Consider the following 19361-nt stretch of genomic DNA (forward strand, 5'->3'; position numbering starts at 1 on the left):
TGCCTTTTAATTTATATCTCAATGATAAAAAGAAGTATAATAAGATTAAATAGCAGCAGGAAAAGTTTCCAAATACAAAATTTTTGTTTCTTCTATGCCATATAATATACTTTAAGCCAGCTTCATATAATAATTAAAGCCATACTTTGTTATGTGGACATTGCATTTCATGCCCATCTTAAAAAGGTTAAGTTGAAAAATGTAAAAAATCCACAATGCACCTATGGTATCAGACTGACAAAGGTCATTCTACATTTCCTAAGTCCACAAAGAGTTAACCCTAAAGAAAAAATAATGAAGTAACACATTCTTAAAATACTTTTTAAAATCTACATTAATTCTTTAGAGCAAGAATACCATTACATAAACTGCTAACTTAATCATACAGGGACAATACACTTAATTCAATAAACATCTAGTTCTACAAAGACTTTACATTAGTGTACCTGCCTTTGTCACATAAAGCTATTTTGGATCTCAAGTTGGCCTGTGACAAAATCTATTTTAATTTCTGATAAAATGACTGATCTAAATCAATTTCTCTGAGAACAAATCTGATTTTCAAATCAAAACCTAGAAAATGTTACAGAGATTAATAAAAGATTTTATAATGCTTTCCAGGATTCCCCAAAAATCAACTAATTTACTTATTGTTTGCTCTTTATTTCCAGCCTTATTTATAAGAGGAATCTACGTAAGTGATCAATTATATCTGGTAACAAGTTATGAAAGAAGTAAAAAGTAATATAAACTACATGGCCCACATAAACATTCAAAAACAATATCCAATATTTTAATACAAATAAATATAGCCTTAAATCTAATCTCTTATATGATATCCTTAGGAAAATCCAAGCGGAAAGTATTGATATGCTCTTATATTTTCCTGGTTAGAGGTAGAACCCATACTATAAGTGAAGTTTCCCAAGAATGGAAAAACAAGCACCACATATACTCACCAGCAAACTGGTATTAACTGAGCAGCACCTAAGTGGACACACAGGTACTACAGTAATAGGGTATTGGGCACGTGGGAGGGGGAAGGGAGCGGGTATATACATACATAATGAGTGAGATGTGCACCATCTGGGGGATGGTCATGCTGGAGACTCAGACTTATGGGGGGAGGGGGGAATGGGCATTTATTGAAACCTTAAAATCTGCACCCCCATAATATGCCGAAATAAAAAAAATAAAAAAAAAGAAAGTATTGATATGAAAGTACCTCCCTAAGAAACAGAATATTAATACTAAGTCATATATTTAATTTTATTCTCCATCATTAAATTTTCTGTAACTAAATATCACACCATTTTAATTTAAATATATAGATCCAGTATAAAAAAATTATAAAATGCATGAGTAAATATGTGAATAAAACTTACTGTCATCCATCTGGAGACTTGGTGGGCAGTAGAATTTTTTATGGGTAATTAAATTTGGTAATCCTCTGAAGAGACTGCGGCATAATTTACATTCAAAAATAGTGTCCACATCTTTTAATAAAATATGCTTAAGTTGTTTAGTTCCTGAGGGGAAAAAGAAAGAAAAACTTAACACAAAAGGTAACATGCACTTTTAAACTCAGCAACCACTGCTGACAATCCAAAAGCATAGCTACTCTGAAAACAAAATACAGGCATTGCCAATTTCTACCACACTATATTTAGAACTAAGTTATAAACTAATTCTAAGCAAAATCTTACTATCATTTGGAAATTAGGACAGCTAAAATTGATGCCCTTTTTCCATTTCAGCAGCCAATCAATTCTTAGGATATCCCAATGCAGTGGTTCCAACATCTGGTTGATCATTATAATGAGCTGAGAACAAAGATGTATGTAACCTCCCCTAGAGATTCTGATTCAATAGATCTGGAGTAGGGCAGAAAAATTAAATATTCCCCATCACTCTCTGTCAAACTTTTTGGCTAGCTCTTTCAACTCTTTTCTACATTAGAAAGTGAAGAAATTTTACAATACATTTCCAATGACTCCTTAAAGAAGGTGAAAACTGTATCACATGATTGCCTATGACTTTTCTTTTTAAATTCAGCTCAAACTACTTCAAGTTATGGGCCTTTATGGGATTATGGCTATTTAGTGTGATTCAGAAAATCTTTGTCCATACTGAGAGATAATTCTGAATTTTGCTTAGACCTCCTGATAGTACTATAAATTTATTCAAAGCCTTTCTCCCTTAAAACACCCCAACTGTAATTAATTATAGACATTATTACTAGTTTAAGGCCTGTCTTCTCTACTAGATTATAAACCCCAAAGCAGCCAAGACCAAGCCTATATTATTTACAAATACAAAGTGTTGTAATAATATTCAATAAGAATTTGTTGAAGAAATGCTACTGATCTAGGGGATTTAACATTATGATGGAAGATCTTTAGGCAGAGAAAAATAAATGACAAGCATCTAATTTTAAATAAAAACACCCACCAGAAATAAAACAAATGGAAGATCTTTTGTCACTACTCTCTACAGGTCTTTGCCACAGCTAAGTGACAAAATTAATCTACAGTGCTTTACTAATTAATGTGCCTTTAGTTTCCTCAAATAAAAGTGATAATATATTGACTTAAAGGGGAAAAGAACAAAGTGCCCCGGAAAACATCCTTAAGATTATTTAGGTACAAAGTGTTCTGTCATTCAACAAATATTTGACTATTAATCTCTGGTACTACTAAAGAGTATAAGAATAAACTATCTTAGTAGTATAACATTGTAGGGTCTGTAAAAGTTAAATTAACTCTGATTCAATCTTTTGCAATCTGATTACATTTAATTTCTGAAGTATATTTTATCATCATTTTGAAGACAGGTTAGCCCTCAAAATTCTACTGCAAAAAAAGGTTGATTACCAGGTTACCAAAATTTGACTATCTTTAGATATTCCAAATCTGATATTATCTAGTTGTGCAACTGTAAAGAGCTATATAATCTTTTCACTTTGGTTTATCCATCTTGTAAAACAGAACCAAATCTATCCTGAAGAACTATGAAAGAAAAAATGAACGTATATCCCTTAGAAAATTAAATTATACACCTGGGTTTCTACTAGGAAAAAAAATGTATATAATAAAATACTTTCCACCATTTCCCAAACCCAAATTTATGTTTATTCCACTATATTCTTATTACCACAAAATCAGAAAACATAAGTTTAAGAAGATTCAGAGAGTAACTTGAGTATTATTCTTTATATGAAAGTAAATTCTCATACATATTTCTCTAGTCCAGTTTATATTACAAAATAACTTGGCAATAGACTGCTAATATATTTAGTTCATAGTTAACCTCATGAGTAATTGACAAACTGTGAGAGGCAGACTGATTATATAAATGCTTTCGCTAAGCCTCTGTAATTAATCTATATATAGTTCTCAGAAAGTACAGTTGAATACAATACCAGTGGAGAGAAAACAGGAAATTTTTTCACTTTGATTCTAAAATAAAAGGCCTGCTGCTAGACCCATTATACAGATTCAATTCTTCCTTTAATGATGGTCAGAAAAGACTGATGAGGAACATAGAAAATAACCTGAACTAGGTTTAAGAATTCAACTGAAGAGGCAGGGCGCTGTGGCTCACGCCTGTAATCCTAGCTCTTGGGAGGCCGAGGCGGGCGGATTGCTCAAGGTCAGGAGTTCAAAACCAGCCTGAGCCAGAGCGAGACCCCGTCTCTACTATAAATAGAAAGAAATTAATTGGCCAACTGATATATATATAAAAAATTAGCCGGGCATGGTGGCGCATGCCTGTAGTCCCAGCTACCCGGGAGGCTGAGGCAGAAGGATCACTCAAGCCCAGGAGTTTGAGGTTGCTGTGAGCTAGGACGCCACGGCACTCACTCTAGCCTGGGCAACAAAGCGAGACTCTGTCTCAAAAAAAAAAAAAAAAAAAAAAAAAAGAATTCAACTGAAGAATTAAAAATAGTAGCAGACTTAAAGAATAAAACACTCAGTCTGTAAACAACATGAGGTTATATTAATACATAAAAAATAGCCAAGTGTAAAAATTTGGCTATATATAACACTGCATCCCTAAATCAGGCATATTGCTTTGTCTAACAGGTTCTCAATCACAGAAAAATAAAAACATTATCAATTTCTTAATTAGCCCTAGTTATACAGTTATATTCATAGTATATATTTATTCACAGTAAACATCCAAAAAGAAGTATTTGCCTCTAACCTTAACTAACTAATCGTAATTTATTAATCACAAATGCTTTCCCCACCCCACCCCACCCCACACCACACACAAGGTTATCGTTGATGCAGGCCTACCAAATTTCCTTCAGGTCCACAGATATATCAAATGTTCTCTCTCCCTCACTTTTCAGGTCTTCACCTTATGTTTATTCTCTCTGACTATAACATCCTCCCGATTTCCGGGTCTGACTTACTTCTAGTAATCCTTCAGATCCTAAGTTAGATGTCACTTCCTCCAGGAAGATGTCACCAACCTATTTTTTTGTTATTGTGAAAAATCTTTCACCTATACTCCCATGGCAGCCAATACATCTATGCTAGTTTATCCCACTACCTTGTAATTAATTACTTTTCTGTATCCCCATTAAAAACTGGAAGATCCAGAACAAAAAATGTATCTTTGATCCTCGCCATTGTATTCCCAGCCCTCAGGATAATGCTTGATTGGCATTTGTCAAATAACATATAGAGAGATCTATGTTTTAAAAAAAAAAAAAACCTTCTCTAAAAATAAGATTTTTTCAATCTATGTGAAGTTGACTAGGGAATCAAAAAAGGTACCTTAAAAGATTTTCTAATTCTACTTACACATTTTACAAATGAGAAAAATAAGATGTGTCCTACCTCATAAATACAGAAAATAAAAGCTTTTCCCTAAGTTAGTTTCAGTCACCATTTAAGGTTTTGTTATGTTTTTCCCATGTGGACAGAATGGCTTTATTCAAAATCAGCTACCATTTTCTAACTGTTATGCTTACTTACAATTAGACACAACCAACCAACTGCGTCTCTGTCAATACCTAAAATTTCCTGTCACCTGAGACAACAGATCATCTAGATGGCAACATAAAGTTCTTCCATAGCTCTTCATCCTGAGAAACGGAGAGCCATGCTGGCTTCCTCCCGATTATTCATTTTTCTATTTTGCTCTCTTTCTTGTCTTAGGTTTTTCAATTAGCTTAGAAGTCACTACTTACTGTTTACATTGATCATCCATCAGTACCTTTCAAATAACCAGTTTTCCAAAGAGCAAAGCTTTTGATAGCTAAAAATTAATTAATTAGTGTGTATCACAGATTCTCATACATTAATAGGTGCTCAATAAAAATTAGTAAAACTGGCCGGGCGCGGTGGCTCACGCCTGTAATCCTAGCTCTCTGGGAGGCCGAGGCGGGCAGATTGCTCGAGGTCGGGAGTTCAAAACCAGCCTGAGCAAGAGCGAGACCCCGTCTCTACTATAAATAGAAAGAAACTAATTGGCCAACTAATATATATAGAAAAAATTAGCTGGGCATGGTGGCGCATGCCTGTAGTCCCAGCTACTTGGGAGGCTGAGACAGAAGGATCGCTTGAGCCCAGGAGTCTGAGGTTGCTGTGAGCTAGGCTGACGCCACGGCACTCACTCTAGCCTAGGCAACAAAGTGAGACTCTGTCTCAAAAAAAAAAAAAAAAAAAAAAAGAAAATTAGTAAAACTTCACCAAGGGTTTATCCTATGCTAGTTTTTAACTGCAAACACACTGCATATACTGATGAAAATGTTTAAACAATTTTTTAAAAAGGAAATCAGTATTCAATTTTACATTAGGTTACATGGCAGTCACTTTATAACATGACATAATATTAATTCTAACTCTTCTGTGCTAGACAAAGACAAGTTTTCATTTTTCCCTTAACACACTGACATTTTGGTCAATGACCATTACAAACTATAGCAGGAATGCTTTTTAAATGGTATACTGCTTGCCAATTGCCAATGGTATACTTCTGGCTCAATCTTCTTTAGGATTACTGTTTAGCCACAGTACCATCCCAACATTGCAAGCAAATCAATATGCCTGGTCAAACTCCTGAAGGAAATTTCTAACTGATCAACCCTTAACATAAGTACTCAAAGATACAAAGAAAACTTAAGAAAATTGAAATTGTTATCTTAAAACTACCACCTGTAAGGGTTGGTTAAAAAAATGTATATACTAGGTTAATTATGGAACACTGCCACATACCACAATAAATTTGTAAGTAGAACAAAATTATTTTAGAACACTGCCTACTTGGTGAATCTTTTAGTTTAATCTAACATACATTTATTGAGCATCTATTAAATACCAGGTACAATGTTACTCACAGAAATGTGAAAGCGAAGGATATGGTCTGTGCCTCTGAGAAACTCACAGACCATATCAATGGCTGTCCTCCTAGGAACACAGCCCTAGATGATATACTCTGAAGATTAATGTAAGAAAAACAAATCAAACAAATTTACATTTTTATTTATCTCATTTTAAATTTCCTACAATTGCAACAACAACAAAAAATCCATCAAAGAATATGGCACTCTCCTATGAATCTCAGATAAATCATACTTCCATCCTAAGCTTTTGCCTACAGAGTCAGGACTGAGATATCACAATTCAGTCACAGTTTGCACTAATTACTATTAACGTGGCTTTAAGCAGTAAGGGAAAAAAAGACTAAGAAGGTAAATGACCAAACATAAACTTAAGAAGATTATGACAAAAACAAACATCACACAAAGCTAATTTTCATTTTTCATTATCATACTATAAAAGTTAAAATTCATTCCTCCCTAAGAATTAAAAAAGATAACATCCCTTGTAGACTAATATATTCTACATGAAGAATCATTTTTCTACAATATTATATATTTTCTTTTCTTACAATATTATCAAGAATTTAAAAACATGATGTCAACTTTACATTAAAGACCAGTTTCGAATACTAGACAAAATAATTATCCTTTTCTTTCCCCTCCATTTTTCTGGCATTCCATGGATCTTTTACCTCTACCAAGTGATTAAGAGACTAAGAAAATATTAAATTCAATTAAATCAATTGAATAAATGCATAAAAGATATTTATTTGTTATTCAAAATTTTTGTTTTGATTTGGTTTGGGAAGGGAGGTCAAGGAGGAAAGAAGATAAACTGAAAGTGTTAATAGAAAGGAGGGAAATTTGAAGATCCCAAATAACAGATGTGATCCTAACACAGCCAAGGCAATATTCCACAAAGGGCAGGGTATAGTCCCAGTAGTACCAGAACCTAAGGATTCAGAGCAAACAGCAGGTCTCAACCATCAGGGATTTCAGAGTAGAAAATCTGCAGATGCAAAACAGGCAGCCTTCTAAAAAAAAAAAAATGAGGCATCTATCTTACTGATGTCAAACAATAGTCAAATCTCCAGTTAATAAAGCAAATGTGCACAAGAGTGTGCAGAGTCAGCTATCATGTGTATTGGGAAGAAAATGAGAGATATTATGTCTGTATAGGTATAAAAGGTCTCTGGAAGAAGACACATAAAGCATGTAGCAGTGGTTGCCTGAGCAGAGGAGCAGGAAGACAGAAAAAGATAGAGACTTAGTTTTTGCTCTACATCTTCTCATACTTTATTATTTTTGTAAAACCACAGGTACATATTACTTATTATTAAAAAATCTGTTTAACTTAATTTGCAAGTCAAGCAGCCAGAAATAAAGAGATACCAGAGGTTGAGAAAAATTTGCAATTTAAAGCCAGGAAAATAGTCCAAAGTGAACACTGAAGTGTAAGGCAAAGAGAATGGGCTAAAATTGGTCAAGCACCCAGTTTAGCATACACAGCTGGTGGACCTTAAAAATGAGTCAACTCTTTCCTCAGACAGAAATGTTTTATGAACTTCCAGCTTAGACAGGAAGTAATACCAGGTCATGGACAGCCCAGTGTAGGTGGGAAAAGGTGAGAAAAACAGAGATGATACAGTAGCTAAAGAAACCATCTGAGCTTGAAGATAAAGGTAGATATCCCAACATATTACTACTGTCCAACCTGATTTAGCCTGTAGGTTAACAAGAACAAAAGCATAGACTTTTGAGTTCTATCTTCAAATACCTGTCGAAGATACTGTCACCACCAGGATGGTTCTTTAAATGCAATGTGTGTGACCTAGTTATAATGAAAAGAGACTAGAAATAGATGAATCATTGAGGGTGTGCTTGGAAGCAGAGTGGAACAGGGAGGAACTGACAGTGTCAGGGTTAGAAGGGATCTCTGTTCTTAAGTTATGTAGCCCAAATTTCCATAACCATTTTCTTAAGGTTTTAGTCAGTCTCAACTTAAATACTTTAGTGCTAAAGAACAGCTACCTTAGTAGACTACTTTTGATTGTCCAGATAAACAAGAGATTACTATCTTGAGGAAATTAAAATTTCTTAGTTATAGGACACAGTAGTAAAGAATTCATTTTTTAATCCAATTAGTTCCTCTGTACTGCTCAGCATATTGCTAAATCATCTCTAAGCTGTTGGGTACTTAGACAATTAAAATAATAGTATTTTCAGAATTTGCCTACAAAAAAAATAACTCAAAAGGCAAATTTGCTGGGGACATTTTAAAAAGAACATATTTCAAAAGATCAACATAAATGGTTTTGGAATTGTACCATTTCAGATTACCTGTTTCACTGTCTCTCTTCTTTAGCTTAGATGGTAAAAAAATGGCAAACACAGAAAACCAATATGACCACAATGAAATAAGAAAACAATTAATTCAGCCTTAAATATTTATTTTCCAAAATTTAAAATTCTATACACTAATTTTGGGTATAAGATCTTACTGAGAAGCCATTTTTTTAATAAGTCAAAGCATTTATGAATTAACCAAGTCTACCTTCTTTATCAAATAACACTATAATAAACTGACGCAGTATGAAATAACTCTAAATTATGAATTTTAAAAAAGAAACCTATAACAAGTAATATGACTCAACATAAAAAGCTATTGCCCTCATTTCCATGGTATAACGAAAAAAAAAAGAACTTTAATCTCTATTCTAGAAGTAGCCAAAATAACCAGAAACTATTCTTGTTATACCAGAAATGTAAATTCTGTCCTTAATAAGTAAAATTTTGATTGTATTTATCATAGGAGAACTTGACATAGAAATTATTTCTATTAACCAAGGGAAATTATCAAAAATGAAAAACAAAAAAATACCCTAAAATAGCTTATACCACCATCCAACATACAGATAGGTACATGGTATACACTGAATACTTACTGAATTAAATATATATAAAAGCAATGCCATGAGGACTAAGATGAAAAGCCTAAGAAATGGATCTTAAAAAGTCAGAGGAAAAAAAATTTTTAATTTAGATTAAGGGGCAATTTATTTCTAAGAATCCTCAAGTAAAGCAAATATATGCTTTCCCCCCTTACTATAATTTAAAAACAGGCAACTGAAGAAATTTTTCTGATGGATACTCCATTACCCTGATTTGATTAATACATATTGTATGCCTGTATCAAAACATCACATGTACCCTGTATATACAACTAGGATGTACCTATAATTAAAAATTTCAAATTTAAAAATATTTTTTAAAAGAAAAAAAGGAATTTCTCATCAATACAAGTATTAATAGTTACAGATAAATTATCTTTTCCTTTGAATCTCAGAAAATTTTCATTAAGGTAGTAGCTTTAAAATAATGATAAGATATTCTAATCTTTTAAGTGTCCACTGGTTAGGTTATTATCAGTCATGTTTATTTGTTTGCTCATATTTGACTGAATAGTCTGTAAGGTCAGAAGAGCCAAATCTACAATATGTGGACAAGTGGATCATAAGAATCAAAGGAACCTAAGATTTCACTGAAAACAGGAGTTTTAACAGTTCTCAATATTTATATGTCATAATACCTATTTGCTGAACTGTAACTATACAAATTTATTTATTATACAGCCAATTTTTATAATAAGCTAATGGAAATAAAAGCTAAACAAATGTATCTGAAGATACCAGGGCTGGACTATGTCTTTTTTCAATCTTATGCTCTATTAAAAATATTGAAACTCCAGAAACTCCAGTGTTAGGCAGGAGGTGAATCACATAAACAGAGATGATAAGGTAATTAATCTAGAGCAAGCAACCTCTTAGACATTCTGAGTAAATAATCTACTGGCCAAAGCTTATAAAAGCCCCAAAATAATTTATTGCCTTTTGAGAATTTATAAAAAACATGCCAAAAGATAACAATGGATCTTTAAGAAGTGCTATAACAACAGATATACCACATATTTATTTAAGCTATACTAAACAAATTTATTTTAAAATTAATATACATAGCACTAAGAAGACTATCTAGACCAAGTCAATAGTTATTCACCCACTTTTTAAGAATATAACAATTCAAGATATTGTATAAAAATATACATTTTAATACTGTTAAAAATTATTTCTAAGGACTTCTAGGTAGTTTTTAACTACTATATGAAGATTGAGAAATACATCCTAAAACATTCATACCTGATCGAAAGCACTCAATTATTTGTTGAATACCAGATTTGGATGTCTGTAGTGGCTGCTGTAACAAAGGAGGATCTCCAGGTTCCAGGATATAAACTACATGGAAAACAAACACCCACCCCAATCCCCACAAAAAAGGGTTATTTAAATCATTTACTCTTGAAGTACAACAATGGTTTGCTACAATTATGTTAAGGACAATCACACCTGTGTGTGTGAGTATACACACACACACACCCACTTATATATAAAATGCACCAGCATCTTTTTAAGGCAAAATGAAACAGGGAAAAAACCTAAAATTATTCTCGATCAAAGGCTAAATTAAGCCTAGATAATTAGGTTTCAATACAAAAACCTTATCATTTTGTTATTATTTAGCACACATTCTTCATGTTTGCCTTTTTATTCCCCTTGAAGAGGAAACACTATTTTTAATCAAAATTCTAAGGCAATGGTTGACTAGCCACACCTCATAAACTGTTCCAAAATCCTCTGAATAATCTGGTACAGCTCTCTGGACAGTTTAAAAGCAAAACTCAAAAACCAATGCCCAAGGAAGTAACTGGACGTGTTTACAATGATGGGTGTACAAGAATGTTCACTGTAGCACTCTGTACGGCACTATACACAATTGAGAGAAATTTCAAACAAAAGTCTCTCAATAGGGACAAGTCTAAATAAACTATGAAATAACCATACCACAGAATTACTCATGGCTGTTAAAAAGCATGAGATAGTTCTATGTGTATTGACAAAAAACAGTATGGCAATAATTGTTAAGCAACAAAAACAGGTTATAGAATGTGATCCCATTTACATGAATACATATTTAGACAGATACAGACATACTTAAATTTAATGTATATTTGTGTATATATGGATAAATGCTAATGTAAACAGAAAAATCTTAGAGGGATACCAACAAAATTTAATAAAAGTTCTGTCATGGTGAGTTTACAGAGATGATGTTTACTTTCTGCTTCACACTTCACTACTGCTTCAGAGCCCGGGCTTTTAGAAGTGTACATTTTAGAAAGAATACCTTTTTACAAAAAGTAAAAATAATTTTTTCATTTTAAAAATAAAAAATGTTTATGTTCATACACAGAGGTCTATATCACCCCTATCTTCAAAATTCTCAGGTTAGCAATATAAATACATAATAAATTAGATTATCATAGTATGTATCAAGGTAACTGAAAAGGAAAACTCAGTTTTTCCATCAGTTATCAAATAAAGACAGAAGGTTATGATGGAGAAAAGCTGGCCATCTTAGTTACCTCTTTTCTTAATATGCTAAGATATCACCATCATAACCTAAGTGTTATGGAGCTAAGCGTGAGGAGAAAAGAAGTGTCACGTCAATATGAGTGCCACTACTGCTTCAGGGCTTAGGCGTGGGCAGCATTTAGATTTCTGATCAGGAGGCTAAAGCCTGCCAAGCTATGTACATAGATGCAGCCTTAGATTCTCCCTTATGCTTCAAGTCTAGTTTCATTATATACAAACAGGAGGAACTATGTCTTAGGACCAAGTTATTTCATTAAGCAAAATTTCCCTAATCTTAAGAGATACTTCAGTGATATTTTAAATGAATTAAGAACATGGACACAAAACTCATTTTGAGAACATCTGACACTGGCACCAACCACAGTGACTAAAAACATAAGACTCCAGATCTAGACTACCTACATTTAAATTATTTTTTACCATTTACAAGACACAACTAGGGCAAATTAAACTCTCTGATCTCTCTTTTCTCACCTCTAAAATAGGGATAATGAAATTATCTAAATTATAGGGTTATGTAAGGATCAAATGAGCTAATGCAGGAAAAGTGCTTAAAACAGAGCCTGGGATACAGTAAGTGCTCAAGAAACATTCTATCATCATCATTATCATCATGTGTAAATCAACTGCTTTCCTGACACTGAAAACTGAAACATCTTTTTTCAAAAGCTAGGAGAAGAATTCAACTTCTTAGAAAAATAGCAGAAGTTTGTAAACATACTGATAATATCTATTTGAATTAGATAGATCTCTTTTCAGTATTTATACATTATAGCAAATGATAACTGTTTATAAAAAGGTAATAATAACTACAAAAGAGATGGTGAAACCCCACACAATTGTAAAGAACTAAACGCTTCAAGTTCTGGCTCTAAAAGTGGCAATTATTTTAGAATTGTAGAATGAAAAAACAGAAATGAATAATGGAGGGATATGGAGAAAAAGTGACTTCTCCTTAAAGCCAATTTCCTCATTTAGTATATGCTCCAGAAAACATTCTATAATATACCAACTTCCACTTCTGCATGACAGCACCTGATTTTAAAGCTACAGCAAAATTTTCATACCCATCACCCCCAGAACACAACTATCACCAGAATAGATACAGATCCTGAGACAAAATTCAAAATAAGCCCAGGGTTGGCTTAGCTGTGCATGAACATATTCAGTTGGTATACACATCTATGTGGCTCCCACTCTAAGAAACAATTCCTTGATCATTTGAAAACGTACTCTCAACTCTAGAAAACTTTATATATTACTATTTTATAAAATTTCTTCTTAAATATCCTATCATCAGACCCCAAGATCAAACCCATCCAGGGTTACACGACTATTTAGAAAACATGATCTCCTTCCAACCAAAAAACCCAAACCCTCAGAATATATTTTTCCTTACATCCTTCCAAGAACACACTTTCCAGAATATAATATACACTTTTGTAGGGGTCTATCTTATCTTAAAACAAGCCCCTTAAAAGATCCTTCTACTTATAATGTCTAGGAGTTGTTTACAAATAATGAGGGTGGGGCAGTAGGTGGAGGGCAGAGAAGGGAATTGTGGGGGAAGGGGAGAATACAGAAGAAAAGAGATTGTCCACGAACTGATAATTGATGGAGTTGTGTGATGGTTACACTGGGTTCCTTATGCCATTCTATTTCTAAAGATTTGAAAATTCCTATTAAAAAAAAACCCTCAAAACATAACTAAGAAAATACTTTATATACACTGACAGACTTGTTAACACTACCCTCCTCTTCCCTATAAATTGACCCATCTCATCAAGGCACAATGGCCTCCTCAGGAATACACCGCTCTTATCTGGGGACTCACCCACTCACTGTTCATAATCCAAATGAGGAGAGAATACTTGAGACAGCCCATTAAAAGAATTTCTCAAATATCTGTCATCTTCTTCTCTCCATCTGAGGACATCCTCTTTTAAAAACTATCACACCATATTTCTTTCAGTCCTGGAAACATCCACTCAGCACACATCTTCCCCTGAAATAATGACAATGAACTACCCTATAAGTTAATAAACTTCTAGATTTCCATTGAACTAAATCCTAGGAAAGTGTTTAATTCTAACTAAGAAATTACTGCTGACCTGGTAAGTGTAAAAACTAACCTACATGGGAAAAGTTTCTGGTAAAAGTCGATGAAAATTTTAAATTAATGCAATTTATCTGATTTCTTGTTAATCAGGGAGAAAAAAGAAACAAAAACATTCCAATACATATTAAAAAGTTCAACTCCAGAAAACATCTTTAATAAGATATTAAAGGCTCTAGAAAGCTTGAATTACTAGAATGTACTAAATAAGGTATGGTCACAAATTATCTTGTTTTACTTACTTATGTCTATCTCTTCCTATTCAAAAGTTTTACAAGGGAAGGACCTTATCTGTCTTATTCACCACTTACATTCCCAGTGCGTTGGCCAGTGCCTAGCACCTAAGATGTGTTCAATAATAATTTGTGAAAGAAATGAATGAACAAATAAACTTCTTCCTAAATAGGATGATTTCATTAACTTAATTCAACTTAAATGAGTTGAAGTGTTCTCAGAAAAAAAACTATAACTAAAAGGTCAGTGGAAAACAAGAATAAAAGGCTTCCATATCCTTTTAGTTCAAAACAAGCAAACTCCATCCAACATGTGGTAAAACATAAGGGATATGTCTTCACTTCAAACACACAAAATACCCACTGTAAAAGGTACTGAAAGTTAGATAGGTCAGGAGCAGTTGAATACAAACTGGATCTCCCAGAGGACTACCTGTTTTATTACTATGGGTAAGTTATTACTGATCTCAGCAAAGTACAGTAGAGTTAGGGTTGTAGTACAAATTTTATTCTCATGTATGGCAAAGTTTTCTGAAAACAGAAGCTCTTCCCCTTCACCACTGACATTTGTTCTCATTAATCAGAAAATTGCCCAAAATGAACTCTACTGTGGGTAACACCCAAGCATGTAAGTTCAAGTAAAATACTCCAACAAAAAGCAAGCAAAAGTACAAAAAAAAAAAAAATCCCAGTAACTTTTAGGTCAAAAATAATGATAAACATCTGTCTTTGAACTAGAATAGCACAGCCTTTATTTAGTGAGAGTATGTATTCAATGATTCCCTTTTAAGTTGTACCTCTAAATGTCACAAAGCACATGAAAGTTCTAAGTAGCAAAAACTGTCAATAGTTTACATATCACATTTATCAAACTAAAGTTTGCTAATATTCTTCATGAGACTCTTTTAAGCAACTTATTCATTTTGTAAGTTCAACTAAAAAATAGTTTCATTGACTCAAATACCCTACAAATACTTATATATTCTATCTAAAGAATCAGGAAATTTTTCTTTTATTTTGTAATATAATATGTTGTGTCCAAGAAATTTTAAAAGGCTGTACTTAGCAAAACCTGATTATCTCAATGAGTTGAACAAACCTTTTAAATCCAAACAAAACTCACTTTTAGGCTTTCAGCACTATTATCTGACAAAAAGTTAAGAAACTTTAATTTTTAAAGTTCAAATGAAACAATTTTCACAAAGATAAATGCTAACATTCCACTATCTATCTTTTCCTCTCTCTTCCGTTTTAAACATTCACAGAGCATATACTACTAACTGCAGGTCCCTTGAAAGAAAAGGGAAAAGGACTGAGTGGTTGATCTCGTGGAAATGATTTAAGGTGACACTTGTAGTACTTTTTTTAAGGGATCAAGCAAGGGAGACCTCTTGTTTGTACAAGCTTTTAGCTTCATAACTGGTTTTATGCTGGGGAAAATTATGGCCTGCTTTACTTAGGAATGACTTCGGGGGCAGGAGGAAAAGAAAACTAGAAGGAAACAGAAAGCAGAGTAGCTCTGAGGGAGTTCAAAGTAACTGGGGAAGAAAAGGGGTATACCTGGTTCACAGCATCCGTGATGATGGTGGTCAGTCTGACAGTATTTGTCCCTTAAAGGCATTTTCAGTGGGCGCGACCTACTTTCCCTTCACTGTGAGAAGCTCTTCATTGCGGCGCGGCTGTTGAAAGAAGCACAAACCCGTTCACTCACCCTTAACTTCCTGGGGGGCTCTGGCTGCATTTTCCAGATACGTTCCCATCACCCGCCCTCCGCTTTCTCCACACGTTCCCGCACCTTCCCCTCAAAAAGAAAGCAGAAAGACGCACGAACCCTTCTCCAGCCCAAACTCTGCGCACAGGTTCACAACCCTACCCGGAAACAGCCTCGGGTGCGCAGCGCAGGGCGAAGGCCTGGCCGGCTGCGCGGGCGGCTGCGGCCTCTCCGTCCCGGGCAGGCGGGCGAGCGCGCGGAGAGGGAGGCGCGGTGCGCGGCGGGCACAGTCGGGCTCTCGGGCGACCGAGGTGCCGCTCCCGCCCAAAGCCAGCCCACGCCGCGCCCTCCCGCCACGCACGTGCGTTGGGGTCTTTCTGGCGGAGCCCCAGTCCCCACAACCAAGTGCGCCCAACTTACTTAACTCCGAGGGCGGGCAGGCGGAAGGAAGGCCGGCCCGGCGGCCGCGGGGACAGCCTGGCGTGGGAGGCGGCTGCGGGCCCCACCTGGCGCAGCCTCCGCAGACCCCGCAAAGGCAACGGGGTTAGGGCCCGACGCACTCCCAAAGAGTCCCCGCCGGCGCTGACGCGGAAGCGCCACAGCTCACCACGTCCCTCCGCGGACCCAGGCGACGGCGGCGGCGGCTCACGGCGTCCCTCCGCGCTGTGGAGCTGGGCGGGCGGCGCGCGGGCGCAGGCAGTTGACAGGAGGAACCGCCAGGCAGTAGCCGCCGCCGCCACCGAAGGAGCCGGAACCCGAGCGGGCAAGACCTGAGGCGCCCTTCACCGGGGCAACGGCTGCCGCTGCAGCTCGGCTCCCCCCGGCGCCGCTCCACCTGCAACGGTCCCTCAGGCTTTTGGAGAGGGGCGGGGAAGAATGGGGGTTTCCCCCCACCTTGGGCCTTTTTGGTAGTAGTTGTTGTTTCAGGAAACTTTATTAAGTCAGTCTTTCTCTTTCTCTGTCTCCCCTTCCCCGGAGAGCCCGAGCTACCGCCGTGAAGCGGCTAGAAAGGGGGAAGCAGAGACTCTCCGGCAGCGACAGGGAGCGACTGACTGACCCCGGACGGAGATGGGGCGAGGGCAGGAAGTGACAAGCTCACAGAGTGGGTGGGGGGAGTGTGGCCGGCACGCCCGGGAGCGCCACGCGCATGCGCCCGGCCGGCGCCCCCGCCTGTGGGGAGGCGACGCGCGCGGTCGGCTGGGGGAGGGAGCCGGGGCCGGTGGCTGGGGACCGCGGTGGGGTCCCAGGCTGGCCCGTCCTCCCACCGGCGCCGACCGAGAGCCGAAGCCCTAGGCGGCGGCGCGCGCCGAGAGGTGTGAGGCCCGCAGTGCGGTGTCCACGCCATAGAGACGCGCTGCTCAGCCACCAAACTGTTGCTCTCGCTGTTCTCCTTCCAGTGGAACGGAAACTCTGGGAGGGCTGGCAAAGCACGCGAGAGAACTGTAGGAAGAGGTTGGCAGATGTATGAGCCGTAAGTAGTAGTGAACCCGAAAAGGCTGTCGAAACACTTATCAGCGGCAAAAGTCGAACTTTGTTCTTCAAGCCAACAGTTTCGAAGTGTGCCTCCCGAACTTGGGGAGTCTTTATCAGGCCTTTGGGAAGAAAACGATCTAGGGGTAGTAGATCGCTGTTGATCCCTGCGGCGCTCGGCTCTTGAGACCTGAAAGCGAAGTTGGGTCACGTGGTCTGTACACACTTTCCCTCCTCTTCGGAGCACGCGTCCTGCTTGGAAAATCCCGAAGATCGCGGTCGTCTGTCAAATTCTGCAAGCCTAGGGCCTCGTATTGGGGACAGTGGAGCCGCCTCCGCCGCCTTTTCCCCAACTCCTGGAACGGAATTCTTGCTCTTAGTAATGTCAAGCGATTATGTGTCTGCTGTCGGTCGTCAGGAGATGTTAAGAGCGAAGAAAGCCCATTCGCCTTATCTCCCTCTCCCCGAGATCCACCGAAAATCTTCGCAGTTGATAACTTAAGCTGCCAGCTTGTGGGTTCTTGAAAAAATAAGTTTAGGAGAGAGGCTCCGTGTGCCTTGGAAGAGAAACTACGAGTCACCGAAATCCGTTTTCAAAATCCAAAGGAAAGTTTGTAAATGGATAAATTTGTTACTGTAAAAACGTTGAATGGAGTATTTACATAGGTCTTGAGGGATTGTAGCAGCTTGATTAGGGAGGGTGACAAGAAAGGGTTAGAAAAATTATCTACACACACTAACCAGTCACATAAGTAATATGCATGATTGTATTATCTGTCCCATTGTCAAGAAGCATCACCTAACGTCAAACTAAAGTATAATGAAATGCCAGTTTATAAATCAACATAAAATAAACTATGATACTTGCATATGATGGTGTTCATTATGCAAACAATAAAAATCACATTTTGTGTAATAGTTATATGGAACGTGCTTAAGAAAAATTTTAAGTATTTTTGAAATATGACACTTGCTAACAATGGGCTGCAGCAGTGGAATTACACGTGATTTTTATTTATGCTTTTGTATACTTTGCAAAATTTGTAAATTAAACAAAAACTTTAAGAGGAAAAATTTTAAAAGTCAAGAAGGCTGTAATGCTGTGAAAATGGTATAGAATAATAAAGCACAAAAGTAAAATACAAAATTAAATATACATTATGAATGTCACTCAAAATGCAGTGAAAAAAGACTGAAAGGAAAGGTAAAGACAACATTGGAGATCACTGAGTAGTAAAATATGAAGTGAAATACTTTCTTCATTTTCAGAAGATCTAATTTTAGATAATAAGCATATTTATCATAGGTTAAAAAAATGAATATCCAGTTCTAAATTTCCATAAACCTGAAAAGGCTTTGTTTCTGATATGTGAGAGTTGTTTGCTGACCAGGTGTGAGTAAAAACAAAATTTTTAATGGTCTGTGAGTAAATGCAGTGTTATTTATACTCCATTTCAAAATGGTCAATATTAGAGGGTCCTCAGAATTGCTTGCTAGATTGTCTAGACAGTCTAGAATTAGAGACAAAACTTAAGTGTGCATGTCGGTAAAACAAGTATTAACCACTTCCGTACCAGGGTCGACTACAGTTTATAGCTGCAGATGAACACGCACAGCGACTTTAGCCGACAGCCGTGATGTGAAGGCACACAGCCGAGTATCAACTTTAGCCGACAGCCGTGATATGACTTTTCTAATTTTTCATTTATCAAAATAAAATTGTAAACATTTAAAAATAACATAATGAAAACATATGTATATGTCACCTATTCTGATTCACATTACAAGTAAAGCTGCCTGTAAAATAAAACAAGCTTTCAGTGCTTTAAAGCTTGCCTCATCACACAAGAGCAAAATGGATTCATCGTCAATGCACAGCACAAACTATCGTGTGGACTATGAGTGCTGGCTGTAGGCGAGGTTTCACAGCCGGTGAGCACTGTGAAGAAGTGGTTAAATACTGAGTAACAGAATTTTAAAGATAAAAATAAACCATGCAGGTTAT

General features: G+C 36.6%; 1 protein-coding gene across 4 annotated transcripts in view; it reads right to left on the minus strand.

Annotated features, from left to right (window-relative positions):
* The window catches only part of ZNF800 (zinc finger protein 800), a 49536-nt gene extending 32376 nt beyond the window's left edge, over positions 1 to 17160 (minus strand). For 2 of the 4 annotated variants that reach the window (XM_012789106.3, XM_012789107.3), the window contains exons 1-4: positions 16307 to 16975; positions 15736 to 15854; positions 10534 to 10629; positions 1386 to 1529 (exon numbers count right to left, since the gene is read on the minus strand). In XM_012789106.3, the coding sequence (XP_012644560.2) occupies positions 1386 to 1529; positions 10534 to 10629; positions 15736 to 15796 (301 nt within the window). In that variant the 5' untranslated portion in view covers positions 15797 to 15854; positions 16307 to 16975. Of the gene's footprint in view, positions 1 to 1385; positions 1530 to 10533; positions 10630 to 15735; positions 15855 to 16306 lie in introns of all 4 variants that reach the window. The other 2 variants (XM_076006595.1, XM_076006596.1) reach the window with 2 other exon arrangements.
* Between the last annotated feature and the right edge of the window lie 2201 nt (positions 17161 to 19361).

The sequence above is a fragment of the Microcebus murinus genome, chromosome 9 (assembly GCF_040939455.1).
Source record: "Microcebus murinus isolate Inina chromosome 9, M.murinus_Inina_mat1.0, whole genome shotgun sequence".
Lineage (NCBI taxonomy): Eukaryota > Metazoa > Chordata > Mammalia > Primates > Cheirogaleidae > Microcebus > Microcebus murinus.